Source organism: Ostrea edulis, chromosome 4, assembly GCF_947568905.1.
Source record: "Ostrea edulis chromosome 4, xbOstEdul1.1, whole genome shotgun sequence".
Classification (NCBI taxonomy): domain Eukaryota; kingdom Metazoa; phylum Mollusca; class Bivalvia; order Ostreida; family Ostreidae; genus Ostrea; species Ostrea edulis.
The window spans coordinates 30,298,103-30,316,710 of record NC_079167.1 but is presented as its reverse complement, the minus strand read 5'-3'; the positions used below and the strand labels follow the sequence as shown (position 1 = coordinate 30,316,710).

Sequence of the window (18,608 nt, the reverse complement as noted above, 5' to 3'; positions counted from 1 at the left end):
AATTCTGAACCTCCGGTGAGTGAACCTTTGTCGGTCACTTTGTCGGTAAATTGACAAATTCAAACTTTATCTCCATAACCAACGGATACTACTTGATATACATTAATTGAGTGTTGGCTTAACTCTGACGACGCTGTGGAAATTAACGGTTATGATAGCCTTATCCCCCCCAAGAATATTAATAAAAGATGGCAGTATAGTTGAGTATAATACGACACATCTTTCTCCAAATATTTTCGTTGTCGAAAACAGTCATGATAGTATTACATATGTATATGGTGTAGATACTTACTCCTCCTAGGTACCTGACCCCAGCTCTGGTATATCCAGTAATCCTTGTTTGTAGAACTCTCTATTTTGTATTGCTTATCGGGGTTTTGAGATTGATCACTGTTGGTTATCTTCACCTTTTCGAGAGTACGACCACATGGAATTATTTGCTTTCAATCAGGCATTGGACAATACATGACGGAAATGACACAACGAACACTCCATGCTATTAAGAATTTATCAATCGACAAAGAATGAAAAAGTGAAGATAACGAACAGTAATCCATCTCATTATTCCTAAAGGGAATACAAAGTTAACGGTTGGGCAACCGCGGGTACCTGGATATACCAGAGGTGGGATCAGGTGCCTACGAGGAGTAAACATCCTCTGTCGTCCGGTCAAATCCGTCATGAGTATTCTACTTTTACCTCCCGTGGGACACAACGCCGATATTTTCGCATACTGGTAACTCATTTAAATAAATGCACGACCTAACGTGACCTATAGAGGACCAATGGGAATCGGCGTAAATATTCCCGGTACTCAAAGTGTCAGCTGTAATTGCAGCGCCGATGAAGGTGTATGTGCTTTGTTGTGCCACTATCAAAGTTATATAGATAAAAACTCCAGATTTGGCACTCAAAATGGCTGACTATTTTAACTAATACCTCACTTTCACATGTGCTCCCCCCCCCCCTTTCGGAAATCCTGGATCCGCCTCTGGTATGTTTATTTTCATCACTGCTTCATGGCACGTGAATAAAATCAGTCATGTATACTACAATTTAAAAATCAGATGCAAATTTGAATTAAGATATGGTCTTACAATCCCGTTCACATGTCATTTTGTAATTAGCGAAGGTGAGACATCAATTGTGTTTACACGAGAGAAGTGTGTAAAGATCAAAGGTCACACTTACTAGCTCAAATTGTGCCGACTTCACAACTGGAACAAATTACGGCAGTACTTAATACGTAAGTAAGTTTAACCAATAGAAACCAATGAAATACCCAGTCTGCAAAAAAAAACCCCACATTGCTCCCGTATGGTGGAACTACGAACTCGTGCTGAACATGTAGACCTGTACATAAACTCGTACGCAGTACGATAGTAAACGCTTTGTAACACAGGCTTTTTCCTCCCATGTCTTTATAGACACAAATACACCCTCCGCTTCAATAATGCAGATAAAGCATCTCGCTGAAAGTTTTGTAACTTGTCCAACTTAAACGTAGTCAAAATCTTGGCTTCAAAAGCATGTTTTTCTATGCTATCGAGGACTGGAAATAAGGGTTAGTTTTCATTGGTTGAATATCGCAATAAGGAATGGTAAAGTGACCAATCGCATATAGAAGCCGAGGCACACCTTCCAGCGAAAATACTGGCCTTGCATGCCACGGTAGGTAACGAGACCGGTGAAACCCCTGCACTATCAATTTGTTAGTAGCTGCCTTGATTTAAAAACTGATCATACGCAGAAGAAGCTCTTGTGTATCTAATCAGTTGAGATATACCATATGCAAGTTATGATGGAATATTGGTACATAAAAATGGGAAGTTGACGATGGAGAAGCTGATGTCATAAACTTGAGTTCTTAGTTTGTCGTTAACATTTATGTCCAATAAAATATCTAAGCACGTATAAGATGTAGAAGACTGTGTGGTTTCTTTTATTTCGAGTTCACTGGAATATATCGAATCGACAGATGGATGAAAATGATTATTGTTGATAGATTAAATGTTGATGTATCTAAATGTCGAGTTGGAGGCCACAGCACGAGATTTTCCTTCTCATGTAAAAACATTTGAATACATTCTGCCTCGTAAGAATATGAAAACAGATCAGCTAATAAAGAGTACAACTCGTGCCCATGGGAATTCCAAAAAACTGCTAGCAGACCTTATCACCAAAGACTACGAATATACTGTGTGCAGAATCAGAGTTGTGTTTTTTGAATGTCTGGTGACTATATATGAATATTTCCCTTTTCCATTCTTTTTTAAGCAACTTTCTATGATTTAAAAAAGGTCTAGTCTTTAATTTATCGTAAGGAATGGTTGTGTTGAGATGTCGTACGTGTTGATGTTAATTTACAGTTATCGGGTATTTTGACTTATCTAGAATTTGGATTTGATTTACACCACTTCTGATATATGTTGTGACAAAATACGTTTTAAGTTACTCTTTCACCAATGTTATTATTTTCGTAATGAGCTTGGTAGAACATTTACTGGATCAATTAATGTATCTATGTTTGGTGGTTGTTTTAATGAAGTTTAGAAATCCAGTATAAGTACGATAACTCGTATTCATTCGTCCTATTGACTGGGATATCAAATGTGTTTAAAACTGAAGCATGATTTTCAAGAAATTTCATCTTTTGGAAGGGCAGTTGGAATTCTAAGTAGGATTACCAAAATGAGGAATTAATGTCAAGTTCGTTTAAAATACAGTTGTAATAATATGTTATGATAATGAGCCTTACAAAGGCAATGCTGTTACACGTTTTGTCAGCTGGAAACAAAACATATTCCTCATGTAACCTATCTAATTCTTTCATCACTTTTTGGGTTGGGTTTATCACTTTTGAGATGGTACGCATCTTTATTTTGATGTGTTTAATGCGAGATTTTGATATTCTTCTTGTAATTTAATACATTCTGACAATGTATCAATTCCTCTTTCATATTTAGCTCATCGTCTTGTATAATCCTCGACAGAATTCATAATAGAGAAGAAGTTCTGTCGCCAATTGAAAGACGGAGGTTTTCTATATTTAGGACCTTTTTGAATAAGTGATTTGTATGATAGTAATTTTCTCTATATCATAAACAAGCCAGTCAGCAGGCCACTTTCACTACTTAGGTCACTTGCGAGATAACCGTTCCCATTTCGTGGAGGAGGTATGGGAACTCTTTTCGTCATTGTCCGAAACCTGATGTCGCCATTTTTTTCAACATCAATACATGATACACGCAGCTTGGATATTCAGTAAATAGGAAGTGGCATTTGGGGAAACAAATTCTAAAACAAGTCAAAATGATTTAGTTCAGTTTATGTTCCAATTAAAATGTGATGAGTATAAAGACTTAATCAACATAAATTAAGTGAATATTACCAATGAATGATACAAGTAAGTAAATATACAATATATATATATACTATATATTGTAAAACAATGTCAACATTTATGTGCAAGCAATATGGCTCTATCCTGTTTCCGCCGGAAAAAGATAATCATATGTTTTCAAGAATTCGATGACAGCATTTCTTCCACACTGAAAATAGGAAAATAAATAGATATTGTGAAAGTACCGCAATCAGTTAATTTCGTTTGTAGCACGCAAATTAGTTAGCAGAGCAACATACTATAATCTTTAACAATATACAAATGTAGTAATAATAACACTTTAACTTCAATACTAATATAACTAAAAGCGTATTACTAAAGTAATGGGTTAAATTATGAGGAATTGATGTCAGAGTAGTTCAAATAAGCGTAACCTGCAACAAGTTCTGTTACATATGCAGAAAATAAATGGTTTCTCATAAAATTGTTCGCCCGAAAACGTTGTGTTTTTAAAATCAAAACAAAAAGTGTAGTTTGAATGACAATGTGGCAATTGTAGGTAGTTTACGCCAAATGTATTATACCTTTATAACATCATTTGATATGAACTTCGTTCCTCAAATATATGATAGAAGTTTTGAAAGTATACAATACTTGTATCAATAAAGTTTTGTCATCTTCCTCCATGTCGAAGTCGAGAGCCGTGATGTATTTTGTATTTATTCCGACCGTCCTCGGGATGTCCTTTTCCTGTGGTATAAACACCATTCATGAAATATTTTGAAAAGAGTTAAGGAGAACATTCCTTAATAATGTAACTCCCGTAAATTGTAAATACGACGCTAATCATTTACACAATCAACATGTATCTCAAACCCCTGACCTTTGAAGTAATTATACATGGTCATCGTAAACGTATTATGCAGATGAGCTAAATGTTCCTAGACAATACCGTTACATGGATTCTGCTGGAATTGGTGACCATTGTACTGGTTAAGGAGCCGAGGAATTCTGTCCCTGAACCACATGGATTGTAAGAAAAGCCACTGTACCACTGATCTATGCTGTATCCGGTTGCCGTAGTGATGAATCGACTAATATCCGAATATTCCAACTACACATATACAAACGGTATCAAATATCGATAAATTTGTTTATTTGGGGGAAAGTAAACATTAAGCACAGATTCACATGCTTTTTTGCAGTCACATGATACCAAAAACAGGAATGCATGTACATAATGTATGTATTATCGTTTTAAGTTGATAACAAATCAGGGATACTTAAGAAAATGACTATTTCATAGCATGTGGTTTCATAGTACGTGAATTTGATACCTTGCCACTAGTCCTCTGAGTTAAGTACATCCATACTAGCGATGGGCTTCTGTCTCCAAATAACGCCACGTAAACGTCTCTTTTAGTTTCTTTAAACTAAATCAGAACATCGTAAATCAAAACTAAGATATCGTTTGAAGACTGAACACTAGACATCGCCTTTAATATAACAACCAATTAAAAAAAAATTGAGAATCCCAAATTCACCTGCTCGAGTTCATCAATGAAGTCTGATACTTCCAATTTCCCTTCCTCGTCCTTGGTTTGTACAAACTTTATTAATAGAAAATAAATAGTAGATACATGGTAATATACATTTTTAACTCAATGCATATGAATGGTAAGAAAAATATACATTTTCACCCTAGCCCCGGAGTTGACTATCAAAACAATGAAATCTTCTCTCCAAGAGAGACGTTCAGGGCACTAACCCCTCAACCTAGGGTGAAGCTTTCTCCGCCTTGTAAGTCATCGAACAAAAGAACTCAGTGCAGCATGAAAATAAAAATCTAGTTATACATAATTTCATATAACTTCTGTTATCATTTTTTTTTATTACTGTTGTTGCTTTGGAAGATCCATCTTTATGCTTATCCAGATGGCGCCCTGTAGGTGCTCCACCACTAGACTATGGCATCCCTTAGTAAATTCAATACCTGATCAAGATATAGGGCTCACGGCGGGTGTGACCGGTCGACAGGGGATGCTTACTCCTTCCAGGCATCTAATCCCACTTCTGGTATGCCCTGGGGGTCCGTGTTTGCCCACCTCTCTATTTTGTATTGCTTATAGGATTTATGAGATTGATCACTGTTCCTTAATTTCAACTTTCATGGATTCATATTGTTCAATGTAAATGTATGAAACTCATAAAGACCGTTCATGGACTCTCTTCCGTGGGGATCCGGGTTAAAATTGGTCCTCAGTACCCCTTCCGTGTCGTAAGAGGCGACTAAATGGGGCGGTACATCGCATAAGACCACAAAAACCAAGACCCCATGTCACCGGAAGTACCGTGGCACGACAAAGATCTCTCACAGGTCAAAGGCCGTAAACACCGAGAATAGACTTCAATTTGCAGCCCTTCAGCGGCAATGGTGGTGTCTCCATAAGAGTGAAAAATTCTCGAGCGCAACATTAATGAATATGTACATGTACCACCAACCAATCTTACATGGCTAATTGAACAGATATACATATCAAATTCTGCTTGGAGAGAAGATTGGTGCAAGAGAGTACAAATTATGACCAGTACGGGAGTGAATAGAGATTGTAGAAAATTTTGAAATATCATAATACGTAGCCTGCTAACTGCATGTTACACATTCACAAATAAGGAATTTACCTGTAGAAATATGGCTAAATCTTTGTCTTTCGTGTTAATGTCAGCTTTGTGCAAGGATAAAAACTTTCTGAAATTAGCATTTCTCATGTTATGTTGACATGTGGATAACTGTGTAAGAAGTACAATTGGCAGATAGCATACATGTACATCGTTCTAGCTAAAATATTTTTAAAAAGGGGTAATGTATGAATACCTGTTTCGAAACTCGTAACACGTACTTTTTAAGCTTGGTCTCCATAGTTCGGAATAGTTCATCTACTTCCTCTTCCTCTGGAACGACAGTAGCACTCGGCTGCTCTGTTATGGTGGGCATGAACTTATTAACACCAACTTTTCCTCTGAACTGTCTTCGAAAGAGTTTACTTTCTTTGTCACCAAACTACAATTGTAAAAGATAAGCGCGAATCTTCAGATATATTATAGACACTGCCACTAGCAAATTTAGAATGACTTCATTATTGCAGAAAACCAAGCAACAAGAACAATCCAGAGTCTCACTAAAACAAATCCCAGTGTCTTGAACACATCACGATCTTCTAATTGAAATCTACTGTTGTATATCTGATGCATTTTTTCAACGTCCGTCAGCTTCCTCAAGAAGGAATGTTCTGGGTTCATTGAAAGCCACCACCCTGTAAAATTTCAAAAGAGTTCATTACGACACTCACGATTTATACTGTAGAGTCATTAAATTTCATGGGGATTTAATTTTCGTGGATTTCCAACAACAACGAAATTTAGAATTTATACAATACTTCAATATCTACAGAAATAGAATCCACGAAATATCATCCCAACGAAACTGTAATATCTTCACGAACTCGAATGATTACACGGTATATCGTAATATGACAAGAAGCTTCAAGTATCTATTAGGACAAGCGATATCTTAACACGACAAACTGTTATATCTAGATTAAAGGGATGTTTATTTCATTTCAGAAAATCATCTCTCTATATTTTTAAAGTTTTTCATACATTCCTTTTGATATATAGAGATTCTATCTAAGAAGTCATTGCTAAAAAGATGCTTGTGAGATTTTTAAAGATGTCTTTTTTTAAAGATTGAAATGTCGTCAAATTTTAATTCCCTAGCTCTTTTCCCCGATGTTTGAAGAATACTACCTACAGTCCGTCATTTCACGTATGTATATTTTCCATAATTCAATTAAATAATTTGAAATTTCTTGCTGTGAACGCATTTGATTTGCTTCATGGTATTTAATGATTTCGCGTTTTTGTTTTTTATCCAAAATAACACGTTTAGATTTCGGTATTTCTGCCATACTCAGATTTCAAAAACAAGACTACAGATTCGAACTCGGATAATTATAATTTACGTGACTTTTATCTACTCCTAACTTTAAGATTAAAGGCGGATAATTGCCATTGATTGGCGATTAGCGGTGGTGATTATAACGGTAATTGACCACATCGTACCCGTTAGTGGAAGGCGGTGTGCGGGAGATGGCGTTATAAAGGGGTTGAGAGAAAAACGGGACTTTGAATTGTTTTGGCGATATGCAGGGGTGGCATCATAACGAGGGGTATTATAGCAGGAGATCACTGTACTTCATTTTCAACATATAATCAACTAATCCCCACCCTTGCCCTTGAACCCCGGGTCATAAATTTCACATTGCTCATTATAACCATGCAAACAGTTTACCTCTTGATTTCCAAGAAAAAAGCAAATTTCTAGAATATTTTCCATTTTCAACATATGTTCAACTAATCCCCACCCTGCAACTTGAACTCAAGAGGTCATACATTTCATACTGATCCTCAAACTCGTACAAAGGGGCGGTAAAGAAAATCAATTATAATTGATAATTCTCATACGTAAAGTTACTGAAGTGGAAAATTTCAAGAGGTGTCACTTTCACTCATAGATAGTTCTTTTACGTGATTTAATTATAGTTAGGCGCTATTTTTCTACATAGTTATCTTTTTTCAGATACGTTGTTCCACAGAAGTTCGTGACCTTAATGAAAGCTGAAGATAACGAACAGTTATCAATCTCAAAGAAATACATAATCTCCTTTCCACGAAGGTTTTCATCAACGTGTAAAGATATTTCTTATTCAATAAAATATACTAGTAGTATTCCTTTACTATGCCTCGGTGAACATCTTATATTTCGATAATTAAAGGTCTTCCAGTACATGCTTTACGTTTATTGCAATATGTTTTTTATTTTGTATCAACGTTCATGTATATGTAGTCAAATATTACAGATATTCTTACCATCAAAACAGAATATTGGGTAATTACACAATACCCCTCCATCCACATACACGCCCTTCCTACCGGTACTATTGATAAACCGAACGTCTTCAAAAACCACTGTACAATAAACCACAAATCTTAGCTAATCACAGGTAGTCTAGGAAAAAGCGAAGACAACAAGCAGTAATCAATCTCAAAATTCCTATAATAATACAAAATTAAGAGTAGGGCAAAAAACCCACGGAGCCCTGGGCACATCAGAGGTGGATCAGGTATCTAGGAGTAAGCATCTCCTGTTAACCAGTCTTTCCCACCGTGAGCCCTATATCCTGATCAGGTAAACGGAATAATCCATATTCAAAATTAATATATGAAAATTTGCCATGAGCAACATATAATCAACTAAGACAAATTGGTATGAAAAACGTCAAGCAGCATTCGACCTAATGACAGTTTGTGGCGTCGGTGCCCGAGTGGTTAGGCCGTCAGACTCTCGACCAAAAGGTCGTGGGTTCGAGTCCTGGCCGCGGCAGGGCTGACTTTGTGTCCTTGGAAAAGGCACTTTACATGAATTTCCTCACTCCACCCAAGTGTAAAAGGGGTACCTGGCTATAGACAGTGAAAGATATTGTTAGAATGCTAGTGCTATAGCGCTTGTAATGGCAGCTTGCACTGTATGCTTCCTTGGAGGCTGAGAAAGTTCTAGATTGATATAAGGTCTGCCGGGGTAATAATGTACATTAAATGTACATTACATTTGTAAAGCACCTTTGAGCGTACATAGTGTATGAAAAGGGTGCTGTAAAAATATGTTATTATTATATTGTTGAATAAGATCGTTATAATGACAATAGAATTTGCAAATGCTGATTTTAAAGGAGACTAAAGAAACCCTTATAGCATCAACTTATTTGACAGTAGCCTTTCTCGATTTTAAAATTTGATCATACGCAGAATATCCTCTTGCAAATTAGTTGAGAGAAATAAACACCATATCGTGAGAAGAAAAAATATGTTGCTGTGGCCTCCAATTACAGAATCTTGATGTTTTATCTGTTGCTGTGGCCTCCAATTACAGAATCTTGATGTTTTATCTGTTGTAAAATTCACTTTGGGAAAAACACTTTTAACACTCTAAAATCCACTTTATACATTCCCATGGGCACGAATTGTGCTCCTTTGTTAGGTGACCTGTTTCTATATTCATATGAAGCAGAATTTATTCAAAAACTTCTACGTGAAAAGAAAAAATATCTCGCTGTGGCCTTCAATTCGACATTTCGATATATCGATATCGATATATCGATGACGTTTTGTCTACTAACAATAATAACTTTCATTCGTATGTCGATTCGATATATCCCCGTGAGCTCAAAATAAAACACACCACAGAGTCGTCCACTTCTGCTTCATATTTAGATATTTTATTGAAAGTAGACATTAACAGCAAACTGATAACTCAACTGTATGACAAACGGGTTGATTTCAGCTTCTCCATCGTCAACTTCCCATATTTATGTAGCAACATTCCCTTATCACCTGCATATGATGTTTATATCTCTCAACTGATTCGATACGCAAGGGCTTGTTCTGCGTATAGTCAGTTTTTAAATACTGACAAATAAGTTGATAGCACAGGGTTTCAATAGTCTCGATTAACGTCAGCATTTCGCAAATTCTGTGGTCGTTATAACGATCTAGTTTGCCAATATAACCTATCATTGGGTCAAATGTTGTCTGACGTGTTTCATATCGATTGTTAGATCGTTCTTGGTACACTGATTTTGACTACGGATAACTCCATTTACCTGATCAGGATATAGGGCTCACGGCGGGTGTGACCGGTCGTCAAGGGATGCTTACTCCTCCTAGGCACCTGATCCCTCCTCTGGTGTGCCCAGGGGTCCATGTTTGCCCAACTATCCATTTTGTATTCCTTATGGGAGTTATGAAATTGATCGCTGTTCACTATATTTGCCTTTCATCCAGGTAATAATCTTTTTTTTTTTTAATTTGTTCTGACTTTTTTCATTGGAAATAAAATTATGGGAATAAGCAAAAAGAATAGAAATACAAAACATTTGCAGCGTTTACATTTTGGACTTGTCGTTTGAAGAGATCAATTCTCTTCAATTGTTTACTTAATTCAATAAAAATGATATAAATCTATTATATTTTTTTCTACTAATACCTAGCATGGACATGGACATTCGGACAGCCTGTCTGATCTCCAGGTCCGGTGTAGTCTTGACGTGACAATATTCCTCCATCTGTGTACTGATGTTGGTCACAACTATACACAGCTCCTTACTGTTTGTTTCATACAACTAAGGCATTGTGTAAAACATTCTTTATTTTCATGGTGAAAGTAATCCAAAACAAAATATAAATTGATAGAAAATATATATTTTGTACCCAGTAAGAATTTCTATTATAAAACAAGATTTGAATAAAATTGTATTGTTCTATTATAATTAGGAGGAAACATTTGGAACTCTGTTGACATGGAAGTTGAAATAATGAGGAAACAGTAGATTTTCTGGATGACTTCACATTGAGCCAAGATCACAACATACCTCCTTAAATGTAACTGTTCGTGGAAAGCCTAGCCCTTCAAATGTCTCTCCGAGCCACGTTTCGAACGTTATCCCAGTGTGCATTCCAATGGAAGAGTCATAGCCGGAACAAAAGCCACATAAGAGGTTGCAGAGACCACAACATGTCAGAAAGCATGAGCTAATGTGACCCATGCAACCTCGGCAACATGAGCAACAAGAGGCACTGGTGCAACAACAATCTTCGTTACAGCTATACAATCCACAGCAACAATCTCAAATAAAAAAAGTCAATGATTATTACCTTAAAATGCTTTATGTTTCCTGTCTTGTTCGTGTCTGTGATTATATGTAGCTACAGCGTGGATTAAATTTTGGGTTCAATGAACAGTACATATTGTGAAAGACAAAGTAGGGGTCGTTGGCGGAGGCTTATGTTTTCAGAATTGAAGGTCCAATTATAAATGAGCTGGACTTTTGTTGATGTTGGAGTGCATAAACACTTAAGACATTTGAAGTAAAAATGTAGAAATGTGAAGTTATTTTTACTTTTTATCATTGTTGTACATTTTTACTTTTAAGGTACCTCCATTATCATATGATCTCGCATTAGTATGAGTTTAAAGTAGAAAAGCTGTATTAATTTCCACTTGATATGATTTAATTTAAAGAATAATATTAAAAATGTTTATACAATTTAATGATGTCAGACATATAAACACAAGTATAATTCAACGATAGAAATCGCTCATTTTCGTTAAACAGCGTAATAACAAAACATAAGAATTCGTTGAAAATAGAAAAATTTAATTTTGACAGTTTATAAAAGCTGCTAGTTTATAAATATATATAAATCAACTGTGGATATAAGGAAAATTATACAAGAGAAAGTACCATCATATTAGTTATCGCCCTTGATAACATTTTTAGATATACATGTAGATATGTAATTGATTATCAATGGAATAGAAACTTTTTCAGCAGCAGATAGTTTACCAATTTTGTTATTGTAACTAGTAAATGAAATTCCTATAGAAGAAAATATACTTCTATCATGCACAAAGTTTAATAAAGACTTTGCAAAAATCTATGATGTAAAAATGAGGATAAAGCTGCCTTAAAATACCAAATCTGGCATGTCCTCCATTGAAGTTTTAAATATTTGAGGAGTTCCATTCCCTATATTGACTTTGCCTGCTTGCTATGATTGTTTTGGGTAACATAGAAGTACAATGGTAAGACAGAAGAGGGTTTGCAAAGCAAATTGCTCCGTATAATTCAAATAAAACTATCTGTAAAATGCAAAGAGGCCACTCAACCTCAAAGATATTGACTAACTCTAAAGTGTTCTTATATATTTATGCATATATTCATTTAAAACTACATAAATCGTTTGCTATGGTCCTCAACTCAATATTTAGATACATCGACGACGTTTTACATGTTAAAATTCCTCATTTTCATTCATATGTCAATTCAATATATCCCATTGAACTCGAAATAAAAGACACTACAGAGTCTTCCATGTCTGCTTTATATTTTGATATTTCATTGAACATACGTGTCAACGGCAAACTAACAACAGAACTTTATGACAAACGGGATTACTTCAGTTTCCTAATCGTCAACTTCCCATATCTGCATGATGCTGATAATGTGTCTCTCAATACGCCAGTTTCGATATACGAACTCTTCTGTGTAGGAGGTGAATTTAGTGGAACTTTGAATGTCTAAAGTGGGACAGAGTGGACCTACAGTCAACGAGGAAGATGATGAAATGTATTAAAAGCGGCTTCTCTTTGAATACGTAAATGTGGGAAATACAAAATAGCGTCGAAATAAATGTTTTACTAAAGTGGAAACATAAAAATAATGTCATATTTGCAAGTAATATCTTAGATATGGTACTTTTGACCAGCAAAATAACGTAAAATGATAACAATTTTATGTATTTAATTACTCCATAAATACTTATCACTTACTTAGTTTGTGTATCAGTTGAATTCGGGGGATCAAACAGCGTATGAGAGACTTACTGAGTACATTCACTTACACAGTGATGCATATCTGTCCCACTCCCGCGTGTAAACAAATTGTTTCGCGTCTCACTATGTACGAGAGTTCGCCAAAGGAAAATAACTCGGACGTATCTCGAAACCGGCGTATTTATTCGATACGCGAGAGTATCTTCTGCGTATGATCAATTCTTATTCCTGATACTAGTAATATTGAAAAATAAATATTAAATAAGAATCATATATAAGACTCACGGCGGGTTTGGTCGACAGGGGATGGTTACTCCTCCTAGGCACCTGATCCCACCTCTGGTATGTCCAGGAGTCCGTGTTTGCCGTACTCTTGATTTTGTACTCTTTATGAGATTGATCACTGTTCGATATCTTCACATCTTTATGCTACTACATCAAATGCCATGAAAAAGGTGACAACAACAGTGATCAATCTCATAAATTCTAGAAAGAATACAAAATTAATAGTAGGGCAAACACTTACCCCTGGACACCCCGGAAGTGAGATCAATTGTCTAGGAGATATTAGGAAACATCCTCTGTTGACCGGTCATACCTGCCGTGAAATCAATATCTTGATCAGGTAAAGTGAGTAATCCGAAGTCAAAATCAGTGTGTAAAGAATGGTCTAACAATCAATTAACAAAATATATATACATATTGGTTTCATTGCAAAATCACAAAATAATGTAAGAAAACCCTCAATATGCATGTATGTTGAAATATCAATAACAACATAATGCTAAAATTAGAACTCTAGTGTCGTTTCAGCATTGAGACAAATATCTGGTATTAACATCAAAACGCTCAAATTGTTCTTGTATTAACATCAAAACACTCAGATTGTTTCGATTTTCAACGTTGCCTGAATGTGGAAAAATTATCATTAGTTCAAAGTTATAAATACATGCATATGGTTTCCACGTTGAATGTGTTTTGCCATATCAACGCTGTTAGTTCAAAGTTGTATCAACATCAACATATGGTAGTTCAACGATTCAATCTTATTTCCAACGTTGATACGTATATATTGGTGTGAGACTGCTCGAGTAGGAGTATTTGTATAAGCAATTTCTTTGAAACATTTATTTATCGGTGGTCTAAAGGTACAGCGTTCACCCCGCATTGTGAAAGGTTGGGGTTCGAATCCCGGCCGCGACAGACCTAAGTCGTTAAAACATGTACATACAGTTCCATCGCCAAACGCTCGGCATCAGGTGTGAATATCACGGGTCCTCAGAGATGTCCAAAGAACCCTCACTGCCCAGGGGCCGTAAGTGCCGAACATAGGCCTAAATTTGAAGCCCCTCTGACACCAGTATTGGTGACGTCTCCATATGAGTGAAAAATTCTCGAGAGGGACGCTAAACAAGATACAATCAATCAACAGTTGTCAGATTTCAAATGTAGGATTGTAGTTTTAAGCTGATTACAGATATATAAGACTATTATTTTAAATTGATTATAGATATCAGATTATAGTTTTAAGTTGACTATAAATGTAGGGCAAAATCACTAAGTTGATTATAGTTGTATAACATTATAGATTTGTGTTGATTATGAACGGAATAATAGACATTTAAGGGAAATTAAAAATTGTAGTTTTAAGCTGATTATCGATTTTAAATTCATATATTCATTATAGACTAAACTTTGATTGATAAAGATGTATGGAAAATATGAAGATAAAGAACGGTGACCAACCCATAAAGAATTTTAAAAATCGTGAACAGATCAAACACGTAACACGGGACACATCAAAGGTGGAGTAAGCATCCTTGTTGAATAGTCACATACACGTGTATAGAACGACATAATAATTGAGATGAACGTGTCACACAGCATTTGACCTAAATGATGAAAGGTGAAGATAAAGAACAGTGATCAATCTCATAACTCCTATAAGCAATATAAAATAGAGAGTTGGACAAACACGGACCCCTGGACATACCCGAGGTGGGATCAGGTGCTTAGGAGGAGTAAACACCTCAGGGCTGTCGACTGGTCACGATCGTCGTTAGCCCTACGTCTTGATCAGATAAACAAGTAATTCGTAGTCAAAATCAATATCAAGAATATGCTATAACAGAATTTGCGAAATGCTGACATTAAACGAGACTGTTGAAACCCTCATAACATCATATATAGTATATCTTGGTTTAAGAGATCGTATACATAATGAACATGATGAAACATAAACACCATGTGCAGACGATAATGGAATATTGCTACACAAATACGGCAGGTTGACAGTGGAGAAGTTGGAGTCATCTCGTTTGTAATAAATGTGAGTTGTTAGTTTGCCGTTAACATCTAAGTTCAATAAACATCCAAATATGAAGAAGGTATGGAAGACTATGTGGTGTCTTTTATTTCATGTTCACGGGATAATATATGTAATTGACACATGAAAGAAATTGATATTGTTATTATATATATATATATATATATTATGTCGGATATATATATAAGATCGTCGGTATATGGAAATGTCGAGTTGAAGGCCACAGCAAGAGAAGTCATCTTCTTATGTAAAGGTTTTAAATAACTTTGCCACATTTGGTACCGTATAAGTTTTACATTATGACCCCTGGGTCGAGGCCTCTGCTGGTGGACTGTTAGTCCCCGAGGGTCTCTACAGCCCAGTAGATAAGTACTTCGTTACTAGCTTGAAAATACGGATGTATATTTCATTGCTGTTATAAAATTTAGAAATTCATTTCAAAATTGAGGATTATCTTCCTCACGCATAGCTCTTATCCTTAGACGAATTTGATTCCACTTTTTTGGCATACTGTTTTTCCCTATAATAGCTTTAAAACTTCATTGTTATGTCGGATTTCAAACATTTCGGTTGAACATCACTGAAGAGACATTTTCGAAATGCGCATCTGGTGCATCAAAATTGATACCGTATAAGTTTTACATACAGTGTAGGATTAGCTAATAAAGGGAACTCCAAAATACTGTTGAAAGACCTGGCCTGGAGGTTATAAAACTTTTACCGTACTCATACTCAAACTCAGCTATGTTTGTTTTGAGTACAACTCTGAACAAGCTCCAAGAATACTCGAAAAATCTTCGAGCATGTTCTTCATTTGAGCAAGAGAATAATTTTGTAAAAGTTTTATAACCTTCATTTTTGAGTACATGTATGTGTTGGATTTAGAACACGGAGTTTGAGTTTGAGTATGAAAATGTGCTCATAAAAGTTTCATAACGACAATAGTTTTAAGTTGAATATTGATGTAAGATATATACTTATGTTGATTATGAATAAATGATTATATGATTGATTGATGAGTGGATTGTATATTGATTTAGGCTTGTTTATAGATGTAAGAGCTGCGTCCGCTGATTTCCCTACATGTATTTATCACGGTGTGTTGCAGAAAAAAATGTAAAATTGTTTTTCTTTATTTGGTATGAAATTAGATCCTTTTTAACAATTAGATTTTTATCATCAATTTACAAAAATCGCTATTTAAATGAAGGAAACTCCATAAATCCAGAAGTAAAGTTACCTCGCAATAAATAGTCAAAATTAATCTTCAGATATTTTCCAACATGCGAGACTGGACACTTCATCGCTAGGAGCGCTGCAACGATGGCCCCGACACTAGTTCCAGCAAATCTCTTCACATTAGCCAATATTTCAACTTCCTCCAGGACCTGTTTAATATTAATCATGTTATCTCTAAAATGTATAGATAGTAAAATAACCAGTTTTTTTTTATATTGGTATTATCTATTTATTGCAAAACCTTTCTAGATCGAGAATGTGTGAGTCCTTTACATATAACTCTTTTCAATTGACAAAATTTTGCCTTTATTTCTTATAATACTAGTGCTAGACTTTAAACTTTTAAATCTGATTGAGAAAATGTTGTGTTTTACCCCAATGACTCCCCCATAAGCCACACCCTTTGCTCCGCCTCCTCCGAACACCAGGTTCTCTACTTTATTAACTAAATGCAAAATATGTGTTTTACAATACTTAGCTCGACACACACACACACACACACACATATATATATATACCATGTAACTTTAAAACAAACATACCATCGAAAACACCTGTATCCCCAGCTGCCATTGGTTTGACCGAGAGTGTCCTAAATAAAATTTGAATTTAAGAATTATTATGACATTTGTGACTTTGTTTCTTTACAAAACGCATATCAAATTTCTTAGCCTTTGTCACGCATTTGATGACAAAACGTACCTGATTTCAGACTCTTTTTAAGTTTCTGAAATCTGTATATCCAAATCAATCGCCGGCTCGCCCTAAAGACAAATTCTGAGGACGATTAAAGCACAATCACTCGACGTTTTAAATATGTATATTAAAAAGTTGTCTTCCTATAAACAAAATATTCACAGTGAATATTTTGTTTACAGGAAGGCAATCGTGCACACTCCTATTCACATTGTGTACCCACCAAGTATATCGTACATACTGTTTCTGGTCACATCCTTCCTATGTTAATTTGAATGGACGGACCTAGCAGTCATATTTTCACTGAGTATTGATATATTACTTCCTTGAGTCAGGTTATGTCCCATTGTAGTACTTAAGAAATGCGCATTTAGTAAACAATTACATGTAGCCGTTTTACCGGTAGCGAATTGGTTTGTTGTTATGCCGTGCACTCAACCTATATGGTCGAAGTTCCAAATGTTTTTGGTTGTTGTTTAATGTGTATTTCTATGCTTTTCAAATAAGTGGCACCAAATTCCGAAAATATGTATGGTAATTTCGAGTATGCTTTTGGAGCTTGCTCAGAGTTGTACTCAAAACAAACATTGCTGAGTTTGAGTAGTCCTATTCATGAGTATACGGTAGAAGCTTTATAACCTCCAAGTCTGGTTTCCCTTCTCGTAATTGTTGACGCCATATGTTATGGTAGTATCGGTATATATTGTCTCCATTTCATTATTTAACTTCAGTTCTCCTATTCCCGTGGGGGAATTATTATAGGTATCTATAGGGTTAGAATAGGTCCTCAGTACCCCATGCTTGTTGTAAGAGGCGACTAAATGGGACGGTCCTTTGGATGAGACCGCAAAAACCGAGTTCCCGTGTCACGTCAGATGTAGCACGTTAAAGATCCCTCCCTCGGAGTCCCTGCTCAAAGGCTGTAAGCGCCGAGCATAGGCTAAATTTTGCAGCCCTTCACCGGCAATGTCGACGTCTCCATATAAATGAGTGAAACATTCTGGAGAGGGACGTTAAACAACATACTATCAATCAGTTTTACTTACTTGTCTACGTAAATCCCTATCTTCGTATTCGATATATCTAGTTCATGAAACCGGAAAAGAATTGTCTTTTATTTTCAAACGTATTTCATTACAAAACTTTTCATTGGTTACTTCTAAATTTATTATCAAATCATAATACAGCTTACTTCTACTTTCATTCTTTTGTCAAGAACGGTATGAAACTTAAGTCAGACCTTGCAACAAGGTAAACATCAGAAGTTACCTCACCCTCTTTTTCCCTTACGAAATGTTGATCATTATTTCTTTATTTTTCGTATTTAGTTGTATTTTTCGCTTACGTTGCATCCAATCCCCGGGATTATTATTGTGTTATTTGTATTTATCATACGATTGTTCAACTTTATTTTAAAACATTGTTTATCTATTTCTCATTTAATTACTAGTCTCACGCTAGGCGGAGTCAAACTTACCTGGAAAATATCTAAATGGTTTTAAAAACACTTGATATAAAACGCCTAAAAATAAAAATTATAAACACAACGCGAA

At 35.6% G+C, this 18,608-nt stretch overlaps 1 protein-coding gene across 3 annotated transcripts; it reads right to left on the bottom strand.

Moving 5' to 3' along the window:
- Positions 1 to 3,312: 3,312 nt before the first annotated feature.
- LOC125668601 (uncharacterized) lies at positions 3,313 to 18,176 on the bottom strand. Of its 3 annotated transcripts, none has more exons than XM_056161179.1 (16): positions 18,102 to 18,172; positions 17,062 to 17,123; positions 16,902 to 16,951; positions 16,734 to 16,804; positions 16,361 to 16,508; positions 10,831 to 11,084; positions 10,446 to 10,581; positions 8,273 to 8,371; positions 6,524 to 6,657; positions 6,244 to 6,404; positions 6,026 to 6,092; positions 4,888 to 4,953; positions 4,681 to 4,776; positions 4,296 to 4,457; positions 3,998 to 4,093; positions 3,313 to 3,551 (listed from the first exon to the last, which is right to left on the bottom strand). In XM_056161179.1, the coding sequence occupies exons 3-16, from the start codon at positions 16,930 to 16,932 to the stop codon at positions 3,483 to 3,485; spliced, it is 1,590 nt and encodes a 529-aa protein (XP_056017154.1). In that variant the 5' UTR covers positions 16,933 to 16,951; positions 17,062 to 17,123; positions 18,102 to 18,172; the 3' UTR covers positions 3,313 to 3,482. The 3 variants fall into 3 exon arrangements, with proteins under 3 accessions (XP_056017154.1, XP_056017153.1, XP_048758853.2); XM_056161178.1 differs by lacking the exon at positions 18,102 to 18,172 and adding an exon at positions 17,279 to 17,940; XM_048902896.2 differs by lacking the exon at positions 17,062 to 17,123 and having other exon boundaries at positions 18,102 to 18,176.
- Between the last annotated feature and the right edge of the window lie 432 nt (positions 18,177 to 18,608).

Bases quoted from the DNA above. Each gene is read 5' to 3' on its own strand.
- LOC125668601 (XM_048902896.2), bottom strand. From the start codon at position 16,932: ATGGCAGCTGGGGATACAGGTGTTTTCGATG. The intron at 8,372-10,445 runs GTATTAGTAGAA...TTTATTGTACAG, and splicing joins AATGTCCATGTCCATGCTAG to TGGTTTTTGAAGACGTTCGG. The intron at 4,954-6,025 runs GTAAATTCCTTA...CTATTAATAAAG, and splicing joins ATTTAGCCATATTTCTACAG to TTTGTACAAACCAAGGACGA.